This window comes from Megascapheus bottae, chromosome 12, assembly GCF_031878675.1.
Source record: "Megascapheus bottae isolate mThoBot1 chromosome 12, mThoBot2.hap1, whole genome shotgun sequence".
NCBI lineage: Eukaryota > Metazoa > Chordata > Mammalia > Rodentia > Geomyidae > Megascapheus > Megascapheus bottae.
In genome coordinates, this window is record NC_143520.1 from 52,661,659 (window position 1) to 52,683,940 (window position 22,282).

Consider the following 22,282-nt stretch of genomic DNA (forward strand, 5'->3'; position numbering starts at 1 on the left):
TCTGTGACACTGCTTCAATTCATGAAGGTAACAAGACCATATTCCAGAAACTTATTGAGAGAGACCTCATCTAATCAGTCGCTACAAACATGCCTTCTCAAACCTCTCTTCCTGAAGATTCTGATTCAGTATGACTATGACTAGGTTTCAAGACTCTCAATTGTTAAATATATGTATATATATATGTATATATATATATCCTGAGGAATTTTATTACTTATATACTTTGGACCCACTAACTTAGTCTCTGTGTCTCAGAATGGTACTGAGAACCATGGGGTTTTTCAGCACCCCCTCCCATAACTCTTACAGATGGCATTCAGACAGTTATGTTGTCTGGATTGGTCATTTTTGATTAGCCAATGTACCCTCCCCCCAGTGACTTCGCAGAAAAAGTTATTTATAAAAACTCATGACACCTTCAAGACTTGAGCTCTCCTCCCCTCAGGCTTTACCTAATCCTGGTTTGTTATTGTTGTTGAGACATAAACCACATATCTGTTAATGGACCAGATATTGAAGCATTGCCCCTGGACATCTTATGGATAGAGCAATGTTTGAGAATGAGTGAGTTAAGAACTAAACTTCCTTCACTTCTTAGTTGATTTTATGTAAAATACCACTATGTAAGTATTTGTGCTGTGTGATGATCCCTTTTATGGATGAGTGGCCTGACATTGTGCTCAAACTGAAACTATCTATTTTAGTTTGTAGAGTCATTCTGAGGGCAGTTCGGTTCTCAGGTCTGTTCTGTATTTTTCTCCAGCTATTCTTACTGTCAGGTTTCTTCTCCTTAATTAATGGCTGTTCATGAGCAGAGAGCTGTTTTACTTGTTGACTGGGAGTGTGGCTTTCCTGTGTGACTTGCTGGAGCAAATACTCTCCAAGTCAGCTCCAACTTGCTTTTCCTGTGATATAGAGTAAACATGGGTTGGGATGTCAGTGATGAACACTGTCTTCATTTTAATGTCTAAGCCCACCATGGTCATAACCTTAACAGCTACTACTATTTTGCAGACCATGACCATAAAATTGCTAGTAATGTCTATACATACTTAAATCTGCTATCTGGTATGCATAGGAAAATCATATGGAATATCTGAAGCTCTATCTTCTATTTGTATTCTCAGTTAAATAAGCCACAGATAGACAAATAAGCATAGATAGACAAGTACTTATGATCTCTGCTATATGCAAAATTTAAAAAAATATTATTCTGCTGAGTCCAGTGGCCCATATCTGTAATCCAAGCTACTCTGGAAGCTGAGATATGAAGATTATAGTTTAAAGAAAACCATGTTAGGAAAGTCCATGAGACTCTGATCTCCAGTAAATTATCCAGCAAAAGCTGGGAGTGGTCATATGGGTCAAGTGGTAGAGTGTTCTCTTTGACTACAAAGAGGCTCAAGGACAGATACCAAGCCCTGAGTTCAAACTGTAGAACTGACCATAAAAAGAAAAAAATGCAAACAGAAAAAAAGATTGATCTCATAAAGGTTAGAGTAGTCAATAGGGACTAAATTAGATGAATGCAAGATGGTCATTTCTGCTGTCGCAAACCGTGGTGACTACAGATAAGAATAATTGGCTATAGATGCCAACTATCTAGCAGAAAAATAAACCTTTTCACCACACGAAAGGAAAAATATTTGAGAAGGAAATTGTTTACCCTCATTTAAACAACACACCATGATAAATGTATTTAAACATCACATGGCAAACTATGCATATACTTTTTTTCCCCTGTTTATATAACAGTTAAAAATCAACCTAAAAAGGCAAGGTCCCTAGCTCTCTCTTAGCTATGTTTGAGTATTTGAATTTGACAGAGAATTGGCCTCTGTAAAGTATGTGTATTTGTTAAAAATTGTTTACAGAGGACTTGCTGTGAACATCAATCCCATAGATAAATATAAAGAAACAATTAGATGATCTCTATATGTCAGGCAATAGGTATAAATGTTACAAGGTGGATTCTACTAGGATCATCTGAAATCACTAGTCATGAAAGTGAGTTGAAGTGGATTTACATGAATCGTCAAATTTAAAAGCATCAGGGTAGAGCCTGACTCTAGTCGAGTTCATTTTATTTTTTGTTTCTTTGGTGTTTCTGGTTTTGTTTTCAGTACTAGGTTCACATATTTTAGGTAGGAGCTTCATCTTAAGGCACACCCATAGTTCCCTTGCTTGTGTTTTGTTCCTGAGATAGGGCCATGATAACTTTACCTGGGCCAGTCTTGAACTCATGATCCTACAAGTAGAAGCTCGATTATAGGTATGTGTCACTTTGTTCCACTCCATACTGTTTTTAATATCAACGATCACCTCTCCTGTATGCATGCAGGTATATACATACACATGCCTCTACACATTTACAAATGATGTTTCCCTTCCAAATGTATTTTTGGAAAATTGACCCTGCTTTTCCATCCTACCAGCTTTAATTTCTCAGAATAGTGAATTTATTGAGCACAAATCCCCAAGGAGAAATGACTGATTAAGGCATAGTCTTCCTAGCTGGCTGTTTCATACACAGAAAGGTAGTTCATGTTTAAATATCCAGGCTATAAAGGAGGTTCTGCAGGACCAGCCCAACTGAGCCGCATCTTCTTGAATAGTGATGGAAGCTGGAGCTGGTGTGTCCTTATTGGTAAGCAACAGGATGATGTGCTGCCCTAAATCATCTCATGGGAACTGGGTTAAAGTCTTAGCCATAGACTCCAGCATACTTCAGCCCAAATGGCACTACTTACCTGTCTAGGGTATGTGTCTTCATATGTCTTGCTAATGTAGAAGCAATACACACAGCTTATGTGTGTATTAATACACACTCAATGAGAAAAAGTAAAAAAATCATTTTATTTTATTGTGAAGGTGATGTACAGAGGGTTTACATTTACATATAAAAGCATTAAGTACATTTCATGTTGAGCCTTGTTACTCTCCCTAGTTTGTCTACCACTTTCCTTCCTTTCCTCACCCCTTGCAAGTTGTAAAGTTCATTTCCAACATAATGTCTTGGGAGTATCATCATTGCATGGGTTACCCTTTGTCCTTTGTCTCATCATTTTTTCCCCTTTCCATCCCCAAATCAGATAAATGTATATACAAGAGTATCAAAATCAAATACAGTGACAACAGAATATAAGAGTGGTGTGTGTGTGTGTGTGTGTGTGTGTGTGTACAGAAAGAAGAAAGGACAAATCATTCTCATGACATCACTAAGAGTTAGTTGTTATCAGAGTTGAGGGCAGAATATTGAGCTGTGATCAGTGTTTCCTCCACTTGTAAATCTTCTTGACCTTTGCTTTGTGTATGCGTGTGTGTTTGTTGTTCTTGTTTTACTGATAAACAGAAATAATAAAACCTACTCTCAAGTTGTTATTGGAATTAAATAAGACAAACAAGTGCCTAACCCAAGGATCATGATAGGTGGACACATTCATCTAGGTACCCATGGCTTCTAAATGTAAATGTGATCACATTACGTGCATTGACTTCAGTTAATATTATATTGTGATCAGTTTTGGGTAGCTTATGTATGTATAGGATTACATTATTGTGTATAGTAGGATTAGAATGCTAGCCACTCGTGATCTGAGAATCATGGCTCAGAGCCAGCTTATATGGTCAAATCTGCAAGAAAGTTGAGTACTAGTCATGAGAGGAAAAAAAGATCAAGGGAGTGCTCAAGGCCCTTAATTCAAGCCTGAAAGAGGGGTAAACAAAACAATGTTTTGGACACAATGTTACTTTCCAGTATAGCCTTGAACTTATTTGGTAAGCACTCTACTACTTGAACTATGTCTGAAGACCAGGAATTTGATATTTTAAAAGTTAATTTTTACTGGATTTAGACTTTATTTATATTCATGTTGGACATGATGTTGATTTTATTTAAATGTCCTAATTTATTACTACAGAAGTTTTCAGCCTTCTGATATAACTTTAGATCAGATCCTGATGTGGCATTGCTGGATATAAGCTTCTGCACACCTTTTGTGGCCTCAGACATAGACCTTGGTAAGGGTCATCGGTAACATCCGTTTGCTGAGCCCCTGGAATGTAAAAAAGTTCCTTAGAGGTAAATGGCCTGTTGTGTAGCTATGGCTAGACCCATGCCAGAGATTATAGTGTCTGGAACATACTGTCCAACATGACATTGTATTTAGAATTACTCTATTATTAGGCTTATTTGGCTGAACATATAATATGTACTGGACAAATCTGGGGAATTAGAGAATTTTTTTGTAGAATCTAACAAAATACCTACCTGTGCTGCAGACTAATAGCCCTATTTGTGCTAGGAAACTGAGTTAGATGGCTTGGATGAATTAACACAGCAAAAAGAAATATCCTGAAGATAGTCTCTCATGGCTCAACTTATAATCATAGATACTTGGGAACTGAGATGTGAATAACTAATATTCAATGACAGCTGACCTTCAGGGCCAGCTTTGGCAGAAAAATTTGCTCGACACCATCTCTAAAACAACCAACAAAAAGAAGGTCTGGAAGCATGGCTCAAATGGTAGAGTGTGAGTTTAATTAGTGCAAGGCCCTGTGCTGTTAATCCCAGTACCTGAAAGCACACATCAATAGAGGGACAGACACAATGCCGTAGCAAATATGTTACTGATTCTAGTAGATTATTGAAGGCAGAGGAAAAATCAGAAATTTATGACAATTTTACTGGTGTCAAGAAATTTCACCTTTGTTTTGTGTTTTGTGAGGAACCAGAACAGGATTTATTATATGCAAATTAAGAGGGAGAAAGATGAGACAGTGGTGAAAAGATACCATTTTCCATAACTCTGTATGTCTACATGAGTATATAAATAGATAGATAGAGATTACTATAGGAATGCAAAATGACAAAAAATGGAAAGTTATTCATCTTAGAAGTCTCATGAAAGATTCTAGATTCAATGGATGTAAGTAAATCTCTAGCTACATGGAAAAGTTTCTAATGTTTTAGAATTCAACAAAAGCTAATATCGGGGGACAGATATTAAAATCATAATGTCATCTAAAATAAAATTCACCTTTCCATAGATTCTCATTGTATCTATCTGTCCAAGTAATTGAATCAAATTATGGACTTGTTTAGAGGGAAGAATTGGAGATGGAGATCTGGGCTACTGTGCTTTGTGAATCTATAGGAAAGCCTTCTTGGCACACTTAGCTGTAATAACTACCATGAACCTTCCTTCTTGTCCTCAGATAAGCACAGTAGAATTACCTCCAGCTCAATATGAACATGGGGTCTCCAGGGATAAGGGTGGATTGCAATATGCAATGTCTCTTATTGCTTCCATCCATACACAATCATGTTCTACAAATGAATTCTCCCTGAATCTAGGGGAAATGTGCATGGGTTTTTTGGAAATCATTTAACTATCTTAGTGTCAGCATATGAATATACTCTTACTTGCAAAGACCATAATCCCCACTGAAGTGTTATTAATTATATACATACATTGTATTTGAATTACAGCTTTCCCCAGGGAGCTCAAAGCACTTTGCAAATACAAATTGCAAGCAATAAATAGCACCTTTGATTTCTAAGGTGCTTATCTCCAAGGACTTAAGTTTATGCCTCTCTCAGCATTCTAATAAAGGAAAAGTTCCAATCACACAAGGGCAAGAGTAAGCAACTTTCACCTCAAAGGGATTCTGAACTATTTATCGGGCTAGATTTTTTTTTTACCAAAGTAGAATCTGAAATAGTGAGGAAATGAATGTATACTTGGGGTTTTTATAGCCAGATACATAAGTCACTTTTAAAAGTAAAACCATAGGTTTGTACTAACATTGAACCATTCATAAGTTTCATTGATCAATAATGAAGACAAAAAGAGGGCAACATATTTAAAATTAGTTCAGAGTTAATTCTTTGAAGTACTTGTTTAACAATTCCTGAATTTCACAGTATAGAGTTTTATCTAATTGAAGTATATGCTGTGCTCTCCGTAACATCTTCAACTAGGGTAAGGAGCAGGAAGTCACCTGGACCAAATGCTTTTCTCCAGAGTTCAATTATGACTGAGATGATATTTTAAAAATACATTTTAGGCATAATATTGCTTACAATTACAGTGAGTACAAAATATTGGTTCTTTACTGCACAAACCTGCTGTTCCCAGGAATTAATCTCTTTCCAAATTCTTCTTTTTCTGCACAGAAATTTGAAGTTGAGATGAGGAATTGTTCTTTGAAGAGACTTTTTCTAGGAGACTTCCTACCCAGCAAATTGCACATACTCAATTGATACCAATTGGTAATGAAACTTGCTCTCCAGGCAGTGGTTTCCAATTCCCTGTTGGGCAAATGAAGCTCTTAAATATGATACAACATTAACAGAGCTCTTTTCAGAATCATTTTAACAGTGTCAGAAATGATGACACACAAAAAGCTCAAGACAACTAGTTGTTCGAGCTGCTGCTGCTATTTGATTTATCCCATTTCTGAATGGAATTCCTGCAAAGGTAGCTTCTGAGACAATGAATAATGATCATATTCAATACAATACTTAACATCTATCAGTGTCATATTCCAGATACACTTGAAGTACTTAATGCAGTTTCATCTACTATGAAGTAGATATTGAATGCATCCATTTTGTACAAAGAAGATAGCACATTGAGAGCTTGTTTGTATCACACAAGGTCTCTCCCAGGATAGAAATACATTGAAGCAGAGCCAGATTCTTTTGAGGATGCTACTCTTTCTTACCTTTGGGGAGAAACATAATAGTGAGCTCATAAGTTTCAGATTTGAAGTTGTTGGGAGTTGGTGGCTCATGCTTGTAATTGTACTACTTCCTACTCAAGAGGCTGAGAGCTGAGCATGTATCACAGACACCTGGAACAGACTCTTACCTCAAACAATCCAGTCAAAAACCAGATGGGCTTAAGTGGAGGTATGGCCTTGAGTGAAAGATAGGAGATAGAATCCAGGGCTGGAGTTCAAACCTCATTACAAACAGGATTTGAAGTAAACTTCCATGTTAGGAACTCTACAGTGAGTCTGTCAGTGAAAAGGGTTTGCAGAATGTTATGAAAGAAGACATATTATAATTAACCTTTTGATTGAAGATCTGGGAAGAACCTGAAAGTAGCATTGCCAATTTTTCATAAGACAATGTGGTATTGCCTATGGGTTAGAATAAATTAAACAGATGTGTACACTACCTCTATACATGGATCTGACTTAGACCAACATTTTTTTTGGTTTCTACCATTTCAAAATTCTAGGCCCACTGTGATTCTTCCTTGTTAGCCATCCTTAACTAACAAGATTCAAGTCCAAATTAATAGCTTAAGCTTTCTTTCTATCCTGTTGCAAAACCTGTTTATTTTTTCTACATTGTCTTAGTCAAAGCTATTCACTGATTCCTTCCTTCCCTCATTAGGTTCAGTTATTAACTACTATGTGACAAATACCTATGATAAGTACTTAAGATGTAGCGTTGAAGGAAACAGAATCTTGGTCCTCGTAGAGCATGGGGTTGCATATTAATAAAACATCCAAACTAGTAGGAATAGAATTAGCAACAGTGACAAGTTTCATTTGAGAGAACACAGGACACTTTATTACTTTCAGAATAGCGTGTGCACTCATATCAAAGTAAGAGACAGGTAAAAGAAGTACTTCCCTGGGGGACAGACATATAAGCTCAGAATTGAGGATGAGCTGGTAGAGGGAGGCAGTAACAGCTGGCTTCCATACAGAGAACAGCAGGACAGTGGTCCAGTCAGAGAGGCTGATGAGACTAGAGGAAGGTCTAATTGGCCAGGGTAAATGAGAGGAAGTGATGCAGGCAGTGTCTAGCCAGAAACTCTAAACCTGACTCCCTGAGGTTATTGTTCTGTTCTTTGTCGTCATGCATACCAGCTGCCATCAAATTCATCAAAATGAGCTGTTCTCTTCGAGGTGATCTGGCTTGAAGTCTACCGATAATCCTGTAGCTACTTTGATGGTTCTCATACCTATTCATATGTCTTTCACAGAGCCCTGAGGTTCTACTTAAAATACATGTTAGACTACCATCTCCATTTGAACCTTTGCTAACCAGTCAAACTCCTGTATTTAGATCCAAGTTCCCTACCAGTATGAAAAGCGTTCCTGTGTCTGAACCAATACACACACAGATAGATAGATAGATAGATAGATAGATAGATAGATAGATAGATAGATATAGATGTAGATATGTATGACAAATTAACTTGTTGTAAAACGTTTCTGGTATTATCAACTTTTCTCTGAATTACAAAGCCTTGTCATTTATGCAATTCTGCTTGGAGTGATCTCAACATCTTTGCTAAATATACTAGGAAAATACAAATAGAATCATTTTATTTTTTCCCTTCAAGAAAAGCATATTTTCTCTTTTTCAATGTTACCATACAGGAACAAATATATTTGATGTAGTAAGAAAGTGACAGTAATTTGTACAGCCTTTCTGAAATGCATTCATTTATTTGCTAGTTGTCTAGGTGACACTAACTGTACAAGGAATAATTCAGGAAAAATGAGAGAGCTGTGAGGATATGAATCTCTTCTGGGAGCACAGGATGGTCTGAAAATACAGAAGAATCAGCTATGACTTGGTGGCCTGAGTTTATCTCTCATAAGAGAGGAAACCCAAAGTACATGTATTGTGGCTCAGGTGTATGATCGGCAGGATGAAGTCCCTGTCCTAGAAAGATCAGTCCTGAAAATCTAGGTGGAAAAAGTGGCATATCTGCATGATTCTAGCACTGTTGGTGCTAGGCCCAGAGTTTGAAACCTCAGTTCCAAGAGGTAGTGATTATGTTTGCTAATGCATTTAGACAGTGGTTTTGCAAACTATCTCTGGGTATCAGGTGTGTTTTTCACTTAGAGTAGTTTCTGAGCTGCTATCTTCACACCTGACAGACTGCTTGGGCTGACAACCACTGGGAAAACACACAGCACAATAGTATAGATTTCATTCTGATCTAAATATCCTTTGCACATCACGTGACTGAATAAATCATCACTCTGATGAAAAGGCTAATTTTTGAATGCTTAGTAAGTGTATCATACAATATTTAGTGTTGAGGACAAGACTTAGAGAGTGTTTTGGCATTCTGTAGAGCTCTGCTTATTTTTATGTCAATTTACTTCTGCTGCCAATCACATTCCCCACTCCCATCGCCACTGCAATGGTGGGTTTTTGGAAAATGTTCTAGGTCTGCCATTCAAAATAGTGCTTTTTTAACATCATCTTCATAAGTCATATTCAAAGCTAATAAAATGAAAAATCACAACTGGGTATCACTAATAGCTTCCTTAAGTATTGAGCATTGTTTGTGATTCCAAACCTTTCATCAGGGACTGTTTTCTACCTTCTAAAACCCAAATCCTGCACCAACGAGAAACACCATCACTCCATTCTCTACTTTATCTCTGTGCCTTGACAAGGCTCTTTCTGTGGTAAAAATGCTCTGTTTTCATCTTGTCCTCAAGGCTAATTTTTATGTGCCCTTTCAGACCCAAACTCAGGGTTTATCTCCTTTGGCAAATCTTCACTAACTTCAAGTTCTTCTACCTGAATAAATACATTTTTTCTCCCAGCATTTTTTGTCTATTTTTCTGTCTTGTAATATAGTCTATTTATTGCTTTGAGTTGCTTGCTAGACCTTGGGCTTTTTTTTTTGGAGAAAAAGCATGTGTCTTACTTTCTTGGTCAGTGCTCAGAACATCGTTGCTGGAGTGAGAAAGGTATTGATTGACCTATCTTCTAAATGTTGACAGAGGACCTGCTTTGAATGAGCCCTAAACAGTGAACAATAGAAAAAGAATGCACATGGGGACCAAGACAGGAGAAAGGGTATCAATGTATGTGAATTAATGCACCTTCTATCTGGCAAATATAATGTAACCCTTCTATTAATTACAATAAAATATATGAAAAAAGAATGCACATAAAGTTGTTGGGAGATTGAAATAGGGCCTCCCAGTCGCATTACAGGCACCTAGATAACCATAATTTGCCACCCAATACTTCCATAAATTTGTAGTACATTACAGTGTCAGTATCTATGGTAATAAAAAAAATGTTCAAACACACACACACACACACACACACACACACACACACACACACACATGCACGTGCATTAGTACCAAAAATTTTAGTCTGAAGTATTGTGATTTTAAAAATGCCTATATTTATCAACAACTGGATCATCAAAAATGAACATGAAATTTTCAAACTGCTTTATCCTGAATATTTTGAAGATTAATTACTACATTGAGTCCTAATGAGTAATGCCTTAATACTCAATAAATCATATACAAATGCAAGCAAGGTATTTTTAAAATGTAAGTGAAGTCTAATTGGGTCTCTGAAGAAAGAAAAAGAGATCTTTAGTAGCTCAGTGAAATCTCTTAGCACAAAAACTATCAGCCACTCTCGCACAGTCTGCATCCTAAAGCAATTCCTGAGCCGCAAGCATGGACATAGTCCTGAGCAGGGCAGATGGTTTGAATTCATTTCAACACACAAATTGAAAAATAAAAATTAAAGAATTTTCAATAGAATTAATTAATTGCATTCTATAAGTTCTTGTACTTTTCTTTCATTGAAAAAGACTGCAATTTCACAAATCGCACAAGGGAATTGTGTCAAAGGAAGATACCATGGGAGACCGGTAATTGTTTTCTGTTCACTCATAGGAGTGGGGCTCTTTTATTTTGCAAATGCCTCTGAAGTTACAGGTAAGGCAGTTTGCGGGATATTTTGTGCTAACATAAATAGAAGTATTAAAATAGAAATAGATAATTGTTCCTATTAATGTTTAGAACAGACTGAAGAAGGTAAACCATAACCCATCAACAGCCAGATAAGCTGGAAGATTGGGTACCTGTTTATTACTTCCTCTGAGAGTTATCAAGGTTGTTTTTGAAGAAAGAATGAATTGAGTTCTAGAAAGCCAGCACAGCTGAGTGGATCTGGGAATGCACAATGCATTGCCATTACTGATTCATGAAAAATTCTCAAATAGCCAACAATGTGCTCCCTAGGATAGCTGATTATTTTCTGCCCTATCTTGCTGAAGATAGGAGGTTTGGATAAGAATAATCTAACTGCTTATTTTTGCTACATAAAATAACTACAGTGTTCATCGAGTTTGCCATTTTTAAGCATAAAATGTGGAGGGAGGGTTGCTTAGCTTTAATATTTAGATATTGACCAACATTTTGGACTCGTTTCATACATTTAATTTTTTATCTAACTTTTTATTGTCTATTTTTGTACTTTGTATTTTATTAGACGTTTTGATAATGTTTGGATATGTTAACTGTGTATAATGACAACATATGAGTATGCAAGATGTAATATTACAGCCACAAGTACATGAACAGTTCTATTACTAGCTGTGTAATGCATTATACTGTCAAAACCTGTTGACCTGATAATTTGAATTTATGGAGTTGACCAGTCACTCCTCATTCCCTAATAATCCTGATTCCGTTAACTTTATAGCTTAGAATACATGTACAAGTGAGGGTTTATAAGTTTTCTTGTCTTCTTCTATGTCCATGATTTTTACTCACATACTGTCACTTTGGAGTATATTTCCAGAGTAGGATTGCTAATCTTCTACTAGTTCCATTTTAATATTTTATAAGCATGTACCCTGTGTTCCATAACAACTACATTTTTCTGGGTAGTGGACAAGAGCTCCTTTTCCTTTACATTTTTGCTAATTGTTGTCTGTGGTTGTAGCCATTTTAAAAGATGGAAGACAACAATATGTTACAATGGTTTTGATTTTTATTTCTCTGATGTTCAGTACCATTGTTATCTCATTAGTCATTTGCTATCTTCTTTAGAAAAGCATTACAAGTGAAACTTTGTTAAATAAGCATAAATTGTAAAGGAAATTGTCTGGTGATTTATGTTTGAATGATATCTTTGAGTAGAAGAGAAGAGAAGTATCACACAAAGTAGCTTAGCTTGAGCACAAATGGTGTGACTGAACTAATAGAAAGAAAAAAGAGTTTTTGTGTTCAGAAAGTGACAGTACAATTTGGTCATTATGGCATATGATGTCATGCGTTTATAGAAGTTCTTTTCTGTTGATTCAGTTTTCTTAGAGAAGTAGGAGACATACATACTAGTCAAAAAAGAGGAGGATAAGACAAACCTGGAAGCCTCAGAAAGGAGACATTATTGAATGTAATCTGAATCAATAGGCGAGATGGCATATTAAATACCCTGAGATTGAAAGGGATTTGGCAAGCCTCACTGGAAGTTGGTGGTTATGAATTTTAAGTGTCTACTAAATGGTCTGCCTGATTTGTGTTTTCTTCTAAGAGCTAAACCACACAGGAATAGAGTAAGTGTTTATGGTTTTGCCAAAGGAATATCCACATTCAATAAATCTATAATGAATCAAGGGATGTGAAACTGTGTGTAATGGATGCTTATGGTAATAAACCAGGAATTCTGAGCCTGGTAGAAGAAATGAGAAAAGCCTGGGAAAGGGTTGAAAATTGCTAGGTGTCAAGCTTTACTTTACATGAATAGTTAGGGCAGAATGGTAGCACAGAAAGAAAGAGAGTATACTTGTAACTGAGGTAATTTAGAAGCTATAACTAGTCGTAAAAGTACCAAAATCTAATAGTGATTTCATGGTAATCAGTCATAGTCTGAAGAAGAGTTATAGAGAATGTATGCTTATGGAAAACATCCCTGTTTATGTCACTTTGGACCAAAGTAGGCTGGAGGAGGAGCTTTCCCTCAAAATGTGAAAATTCTAGCTGGAGTGTAGTAGAGCAGGTATAAACTATAAGACATTTGTGGTATGAACACATTCAGGAAGAACGGAAAACAGATGAAGAGTAGTTGGAGATTGATGGATAAGGTGAAATGCATAATGAAATAAATTCATAATAGCACCTATAGAATCATCTAACCATGTATAAGAGTGGGTTTTATTCTAAGTACATTGGAGAGCCATTGAAACATCCATTTTCAGCAATGATACCTGATACAGAGTCTAGGTCTCACTTTAGGTGCTAAATAGAAATAAATTGAAAGAATATATGGAGGAATTAGGATGTAAGACTGATATCTGTGAGACTAGTGCAAATGTGTTAGAAGGGTATGGTGATATGTGCTGAAGGGTTAGAACAGCCTGTGTGGGTAAAGCAGAGCTACATGACTTAACTGTCCCCAAGTTTTTTTTTGGTTTATATATGGTAAACACATCACAGTATCAACTAGAACTGTTGCTTTGTTCTCTACTTAGTAGATTATATGTTTTATGCTAATGAAATAACTAAATCATTGTGGTATTTGTTTTTCCAGTATTTTTTACAGAGCAAAAATGAGGATCACATTCTCCATAGTGGCTATTTTATCTTCTAGATGCTAAGACAATAAATCATATGATATTCCATGTAGGCACACAGGTGAGAAAGCAACCATGTCTTTGAGGAAAGTGTCAATCCCAGAAGAAAAAGGAGACAAAGTCCTGATAAGTTGAAATTGATATTAAGGATGACATAGTGACAGCACATTGATATGAAAGTCTCCTTTGGGCTTAAAGGCAAGCAGTGACATGGACTACATGAGCTGCTTCTTAAATAATGAAGAGGAATTTACCAGACATGTAAAAAGGCAGTTCTTGAGCAATAAAGGGGGAAATATCTTATGCTAATGTACAGAGACAAAGAGGAGCATCCTCTTTGGGAATCTCCCAATTAGGAGAACATTTTTTTACTTGTTTTTTTTTTCATTTTAATCACATTTGACTCAATTTCTCCAAGCCCACTCCATAGTTTTGTCACTATATAGCTTGTTTCTTTTTTTATTTCCTTTATACTTTGCACTTTATTTTTTATTGTTGGAATAATGTATAGAGGAGTTACAGTTACATTCATCAGTTAGTAGGTGCATTACTTCTCACACATTGGTATCCCCTTTCCCCTTTTTGTCCCCATTTCCTTCCCCCAACCTCCTCCCCCAATTAGGAGAATATTGATAGTTCAGGTTTAATTATGACATGAATAGTATATATGATGAAGTTGAAATGACAGACAGGACCAGGAATATTGGAGTAAGTAGTTATTCTTTAACATGGAGAATTGGAAAACCTTAGAAAATCTGAAAGCTGTTGAAAATAAACTATACAGCTTCTGAGAAAGGAAGGTCAAGAGGGGTAAAACTGGGAGAAAATGGGGAAGAAGTGACACAATTCAAAAAGAAATGTACTCATTATCTGACCTATGTAAATGTAACTCCTCTTTATATCACTTTTACAGTAACAATAATATATATAATATATGAGGCAATAGAACCACATGGCCAAATCTATGTAATAATTCTCATATTAATCACAAAGTAGAAGTCAGGCTCATGTAGAACACTAGGTGGTGAAAAATGAGAGAAGACAAAAATTACAGTTTTAAAAAACTAAAGGACAAGAATATTTAGCCATGTCCTATCTCCAAACACTGATCAAATCCAATGGTTGTTGAAGAAATGAAACTATAAACAGCTACAAAGCAGCAAGAGGCTCAGTTGATTTGGTCAGGACTCATGTCTAAACATACTCCCTGTATTATCACAATCTCATGCAGGAGTGAGAAGGAGGGTACATCAATGTAGGAGGTGCTTATCTTCAGGAAAGGTAACCAGGAAATAGAAGCAAGAAAATCCAGACCAATAAATACTAGGACAACAGTACCCAAGAACAACTTGTATATATACTTAATTAAAATGAGTACCACCTAGAGTTGTGTGCTATTCTACAGAACATAATGATGTAGATGTGAAATATTTCTATATTCCACTGAGCTTATTCTGTTCCTCTTTCCTTCTCTTCCTATCTTATCCTCCTCCCCCACTTTTTTCCTTTCTTCCTTAATTATTGACTAACATAAGTCATTCAAGGATGGCCAAGTTATCTCCTCCCTCTCAAGAGTTTACAGATTTATGTGAGGAATAATAGATCAGTAAGTAAACAGCTCAACAGATTCCGTGTTGGGATAAAGGCCACTGCAAAGCTCATGAAAACAGTTTAGTCAAGTAAAGACACAGAAAGCTCCCTGGGACATATATTGTTATGCTTAATTCTGAGGGGCAGGCCAGAATAAATTTAGGTAGAAAGAAAGGTTATCATGGATGCCATTCTGGGTGGATTGCTTGAGATTGACTGTTGATTTTTAGAAGAAAACTCTGGTCTTTGAAATCAGTTCAGTTTCTAAGTCTGAAACCATCAGTAACTAAGCATATGGACCAATCATTTGCTTCTCAATGCTTTTAGTGTCTTGCAACCTGAAATATAAAGGAAATAAAAACAAAATCTTCCAGATGAAAGTAGAATGTTCAGCATAAGCTCAATCACACTATAAATTTTGTATTAAACTCAAGCAGTGTACTGTCACTAAAGTGACCAAAGAGAATATTGAGATGTGCCTAATTTGATGTAGGAGAAAATTCTTTATTATGATGTTTGAGTCCTTTTTAAAAAGCATGCTGCTTCCCTAGCATTTATTTATAACAAAGAGAAATGCTGTGGATTTTTGCCTAGAAATGTTTGTTTTTGAAAAAGAAAAATGTTCTAAATATAACTTGAGTATTGAGTGTACTGACACGGGAGGACTCTTTAAAAATTTTATAGGGTATTTGCTGGTGATGAAAGGACCTTTAATTCTAAGTGTGTTGATTCCAGAAGCACAACTTGGGCTCTAATCAGTTTTAGTTCCAACTTCCATTTTGTCTCTACCTACATGCACACAAGGCGATATATACCTTCCATAATACTTTGATGTCAACCTATACTAACAAAAAAACAATTGATGGCGAAAAGGAAATGCATCACAAAGGCTACAGAAATGGTACTGGAGGGAGTGAAAATGGGAGAAAAATGTAAGAAGTTGTATCAGTGTTCAAGAAGTAATGTACCCAGTACCTGACAAATGTAAGTGTATCTCCTCTATACATGAACCAGCCAATAAAATGCAATTAAAAAAAAAGGAAAAGAACTAGAAGTGGTCCCGTGGCTCAAGTGGTAGAGCAATAGCTTTCAGCTGAAGACCTCAGGGACAATGACTAGGCCCAGAGTTCAAGTCCATGAGGATGAAAAATGAATAAAATAAAGTAAATAATAAATGGAGGTCTCTGCTAGGTAGCTCAAAAGTAAACATGTGGTCTAGAAGAGATGTGAAAGGGTATCAATGTATGTGAATTAATGCACCTTCTATCTGGCAAATATCATGTAACCCTTTTACTAATTACAATAAAAAAAAGATTTCCAAGGCTCAGAGAAAGGGGAGATGCTCCCAGTTATGGCTGACCTTAGAGATCAAAGGGATTGATGCATGCACAAGTTTTCTGTGTATATGTGTGAGATGCAATCTATAGGCATGAACATTAAGTAGGAGTTAACTGCACAAATGTCAAGCTAAGGACACAAGAGACTTCACTGCACTTGTGTGTCACTTGGATAGATCTGGTCTGGAGTTTCTCTACCCCTGAGGAGAAGGGCTAATCATAAACTAACCACTCATTACCCCTAAGGAGGCTGGCCATAGGAGGTACTGAAGGGAAGATAGAACTCAAGGTCACCTCCTAGGGCATGAGAAGGAGAAAGGGTTGCCTTCAGCATTCTTTTACTTATAGTTAACCTGCCTCACTAAAATAGTAAAAAATAGCAGTATGACTTCTGAAGAACTAGTTGAATTATTTCTACCAAGAAAGAGGAAGCATCAGAACACTTTGACAATAAATTCCATACAGTTTATTAGTATCTAAGAGATAGGTTTTCTATATTAGCAAGAGTGGATAAAATGGGAACAAGATCTAATATGGAAAATCATGCAAATAATATATAAATGAGTATGAATCATCCAAGCAGTAGGAGAGTACAAGAGTCCAAACTTTTAGGGATGGCACCCATACATCATGCTTAGCACATAATGATCATGTGCTGATTTCCTTTATTGAGGTAAATTAAACATTAAAACACCCAATTTAAATAATTGAGTAGTCAGGAAAATTAGGATTAGTTGTACAAAGTTTGTTCTATAGGTCAAAACTTCTTTTCTGCTTATTCTGAGATTGTTTTGATATATATATATATACATATATATGTGTATATATATGTATATATATGTATATATATATATTGTCAGTCCTGAGGTTTGAACTCAGGGCCTGGTCACTGTCCATGAACAGTGTTTGCTTAAGTCAATGATCTGCCACTTGAGCCACAGCACTACTTCTGGCTTTTTCTGTATATGTGGAATTGGGGAATCCAACCCAGGGCTTTGTGCATTCTAGGGAAGCATGCTACCACTAGGCTACATTTCAGCCCTTGCTTTGCAATATTTTTAAAAGTGATAATCGTTAAGTTGTTGTAATAAAGGGGTCACCATTTAACAAAGGAATTTGTAAATGCAAAGTATCTTGATGTTATCCCTTTCAACATTCTCATTCATTCTCCCCCTACCCACCCCTTCTTTCACTCTAATTTTCTAAAGTATATATTAAAGTTTTGACTGTCTTTTCTCCTCTACCCTCCTTCTTGGAAATCTTATTTCTCATGTATATATTCTGAGATTCCATGAAAAGCCATTCTTTTTTCTTTTAAGTTTCATACAAGCAAACAAAACAAAAAGAAAAGAAAGAAAAATCAAGGTCTTGAGTGTGTATAAGGAATGCGTGCCATGGGCACGTAGTTTTCCCATAGACTGAGGTCTTTCTGTTATTTTCAGCTTAGGAAACTCTGGGGTGAGAAAAGTTAGGGAGGCATTTCTGAAGCATAATAAATTTTGAGGAGATAAGACAGAATCACCCTCATGCTTCTTGGCCACAAATTGAGTAGATGCACTTTTTCCAAAAATTGAGTAAATGCATTTTTATACAAATGTCCATTAGTATACCACATTATTCATTGTCTACAATGTTCTATCTATTTATCTATCTATCTATCTATCTATCTATCTATCATCTATCTATCCATCTATATCTATAGATATATAGATACTATATCTATATGTCTCTTTCTCTCTATATATATAGAGAGAGAGAGAGATGGAGTGAGAGAGACAGAGAGACACAGAGAGAGAGAGAGGGAGACAGAGGAGAGAGAGAGAGAGAGAGAGAGAGAGAGAGAGAGAGAGAGAGAGAGAGAGAGAGAGAGAGGGATTTGTGTGTGTGTGTGTGTGTGTGTGTGTGTGTGTGTCCATGGAAGGAACTTTTGGAATCTCTGTGCAGGGACCCTAGTGATTTCAGATCAAATGACCTCACAGAGTCATCTGTGACATGCAGTAAACCTTTGGTCTATTTAGCTCAATATGCCAGCCAGCTGTATAAGGGAAAGGGTTAACTGTGAAGGCATGCCCAAGATAAAAAAGTCACTCAGTATTTGGTGGTTCTTTGTACCTATTTTCTCATATAAAATGACTTTCAATTAAAAAGTCAGTCCATAGCAATCACTCTAAATTGTGATGTAATATTTTCTTTCTCTCCCTCACTTCTGCCCTTCTTCCATCTCTCTCTACAGTCTAAACACAGATCTACTCCTTGTCCTTAATATGTCTCTATGGACTCTCTTATTTCCCTTTCAATCCTGTTTCATTTTGTAAAAATTGCTGATTGAGACCCAGTAAATTGATTTGTAAATTGACCCTCAATGGAGAGTGAAAAGCTATTTGAGAAATACTCTCTCAGTGAAATATGAATGTCCCAGTGGGCCACGAAGAGTTAAATGTTAAGTGGATCATTGTGCCTTCACTACCCCAGACTCAAACCAGAGGCTTTGCCTTTCTATATTAGGCTAGAAATGTCTCCTGCTCTTCTTTGTCTAAAAAGAAGAAAACCATGGTGTTGGGAAAGACACCATAGGAATTGATAGGAGAGAAATGGCCTTTGTCTTATTCAATCTCTCACAATCCAAATACAAAATAAGTTATGTTTGTTTCCGTTTTCAACAGGAATTCCACACTTTACATATCATTCTCCTTTCTTTCTCTCTCACCCTCTTTTTTTCTCTTTATTTAAATTGTTATATAAAGAAAATATACAGAGAGGTGACATGTAGAAAGTACATTTCTTTTTGGATAATGTCACCCTTTCCCTCACACTCTCCAACTTTTGGCCTCTTCTCCCCTCTTACAAGTTGTAGAGTTCATTTTTTGATAGTGTCCCTTAAATACCACAACTGCCTTTGTCTTTTTGTCCCTCCATTTCTATAGCCCCTCTTGCCCTCGCAAAGACTGATAAACAAGACAAAAATAAGAGAAAACAACAATAAAGTATAAACCTCTTGTTTATATTTTCTGCAGGTCATTTTGATAAGTATTATTTTACATGAGGAGAGGTACATAGGTGTATGAGTTCCTCTGCAAAGATTATCTTCCTTTGACCTCATTGTGTCTCTCACTCTTTTCTTCCTGCTTTAATTTTTCTCCTACATTCAAGATTTTCTATTTAGATCCAAATGAACACTTAAAAATATTCAATAATTAATGAGTAGAGACATGAGTCCCTAGAAAACTGAAGTGTCTAATTGAAGGACAATCTACACCTAAGTTTGCATATTATAACCACTATTCTTAATTCTAATTTTTAACTTTTTTCTTCAAGGAAGTTTACAGGTTCGCTATCAGCTACGCAAGGAAGCATCCCATGTCTTCACCATTGACACCGAGAATTTTGCCAATCGAAGGATGCACCATGTGAAGATCAGTCGAGAGGCCAGAGAACTGAAGATTCAGGTATGCAATCCAATTGTGTGTGTGTGTGTGTGTGTGTGTGTGTGTGTGTGTGTGTGTTTGTGTGTACGCGCGATGGGGCATGAACTCGGCTTGGGCACTGTCCCTGAGCTCTTCAGCTGAAGGTTACCACCTTACCCTTGGGCTTGAGCAATATCTCTGAGCTCTTTAGCTCAAGGTTAGTGGCCTACCCTTGAGCCAAGCCCCACTTCCCATTTTCTAGAGGTTAATTGGAAATAAGAGTCTCAGGTCCTTTTGTGCCTGGGCTGGCTTTGAACCTTGATCCTCAACCTCCTGTGTAGCTAGGATGACAGGTGTGAGCCACCATGCCTGGCTATGCAATCCAATCTTTTCACAGCAAATGTAGTTCCTCCATGAGACTCAGCTCTGAGATTTTGGCCCTTGCCACTTGTAGTACCCAATCATTGAGCCAACAAAAATGGTGGATTTAATAGAATGTGCTCTCCCACTAGCATCATCATCAACTGGTACCTTGTTAGAGATAGAAATTCTTTTTCCTATTGAGTACTACTACCCTATCACCAGAGCTTTGCCTACAGTTTGGGCTTTTTTGCTTTTCCATTGGAGGTAATAGTCGTGCAGATTTGTCTACCCTCCCTGGCCAATCTAATTCTTAGACCTTTGCCTCCTAAATAGCTATGCTTATAGATATGAGCCACCCATGTCCAGCTAAGAATATAAATTCTTGTGCCACATATATGATCTGTTTAACCAGAAACAGACAGAAGGAAGTAGCCAGATATTTTAATAGCTGCTGAAGTGTGAAAACCTCATGATTTTTGGTGAGAAGGGGAGCTAGGTAAAAAGGAAATCAAATACACAATATAATGTAGCAAGGCATGAAAAGGAAGTAGGTTATGTGAGAAGGAGGATGCTGGTCATATTGAATATCAGTGTTTTCTTCAGGGAGGAATATTGTAGGTCTTGAAGGTGAGTAAAAATCCACTAGACAGAAAGAGAGAGTGGGGGGGAGGAGCTCAGGAAAAGGGTCAATGTGAATAGAGGTGGACTGGGTCAGAAAGCACGAGTATCATGGATCTTGCATAAAGAGAAGACAGCTGATAAAGACAGGAGTTGAGATGGACTCTCACTATCTTGTTTAGACCTGAAGATTCCCATCTGCCTAGCAGAGTATTGTTTCATTCATTCTCTGTTCTCCTCGCATCACCACGTTGAAACTCCACCCCTGTCTCCATGTCAGCCAAAATTGTAATCACATCAGTATTCCTCACAGATTCCTTTTTTTTTCCTTTTGGTGAAAATTGTCCAAGGTCTCCACATAACTGTGAGCCCTCTCTCTCTTTCTCTCTCTCTCTCTCTCTCTCTCTCTCTCTCTCTCTCTCTCTCTCTCTCTCTCTCTCTCTCTCTCTCTCTCTCTCTCTCTTTCTCTCCCCTCCCCCCCATGAGCAATGTATCAGAACTCATGTCATCACAAGTATCACTCCAGCTCCTGCCTTGCCACTTTTTATTATTTGTACAAATTTACTAGATGCTCCTCAGCACAACACAAATTATTATTAAATACATTATGATAAGGAAAATAAAACATGAATGTCTTTCAGGATCAAGGGAAGAAATCTCTCTTTAGACATCAGCCTCTGATTCCCATTCTCATTACATTGTCCTAATTGTTAGAAATATTGCTCATATGCTAGGTATCCAAATTACTCCCTTTATCTTTAAACCTCCACTAATAACATTTTCCCTTGTGTTGTACCAAAATACTACTTTTGTTGCTGCAGATGGCCTTTTGCAGAACTCCATGGTGTTATCTTAGCTTTATCCTTACTTGGCTCAGTGTCAATTGGTACAGCAATTGCTCTGCACTTGGGATTTGATGCTAATCTTGGTTGTTTGCGGGATTCCGACTACATCAGCCTCTGTTAGTTGTTCATTTGTATCTACATGGCTTGTCTTTGATCTCACCAAGGTCTACCCATGGCAGCACACAAGGACTCCAATGGGTTCCTTCTGTTTTGTAGTTATACTCACTCCATCTCATTTAATCTTATATTTTAAGTGACGAATCAATCCTAGTATTTAACTAAGTGCAGTTCAATTCTGACAGGTTGTCTTCTGTTTTATTCACTTTCAGTTCAGTCTCTTAAGAATATAAGTTATGTATCATTGAGGACCTTGTCTGCTTTCATTGTTTAAAAAAACTTACATTTTACCAAGAAATTGTTGGGGCCTAGCCTCTAACATACAATAGATATTCAGTGAACATTTGCCAAGGAAATGGAGAGTTTCACAGGTTTCAAAATATTATGTGAAGAAAAGTGAAGTGACCTTGAGAAGAAACAGGAAGAAATACCACTGGATTTTCAGACATGCAAGTAGCAAGATTAGATTGTTACTTTCTTCAAGGATCCCTGTGATCACTTAATCAAAAGCTATATTTGGAAGTGAAGTGTCACAAGACAGAGTAGCCCAGAAAAGGCAATGGGGTGAAGCCATTGAGAGAAGCCATAGACTTAGCATTGATAACATGGGGTGATCCTTG

General features: G+C 36.8%; 1 protein-coding gene across 1 annotated transcript in view; it reads left to right on the forward strand.

Annotated features, from left to right (window-relative positions):
- Cntnap5 (contactin associated protein family member 5) overlaps nucleotides 1–22,282 on the forward strand; it is an 852,241-nt gene that overhangs the window by 775,085 nt on the left and 54,874 nt on the right. The window contains exon 20 of the mRNA XM_090342979.1: nucleotides 19,631–19,761. Coding sequence (XP_090199105.1) covers nucleotides 19,631–19,761 — 131 coding nt within the window. The remainder of the gene's footprint in view (nucleotides 1–19,630; nucleotides 19,762–22,282) is intronic.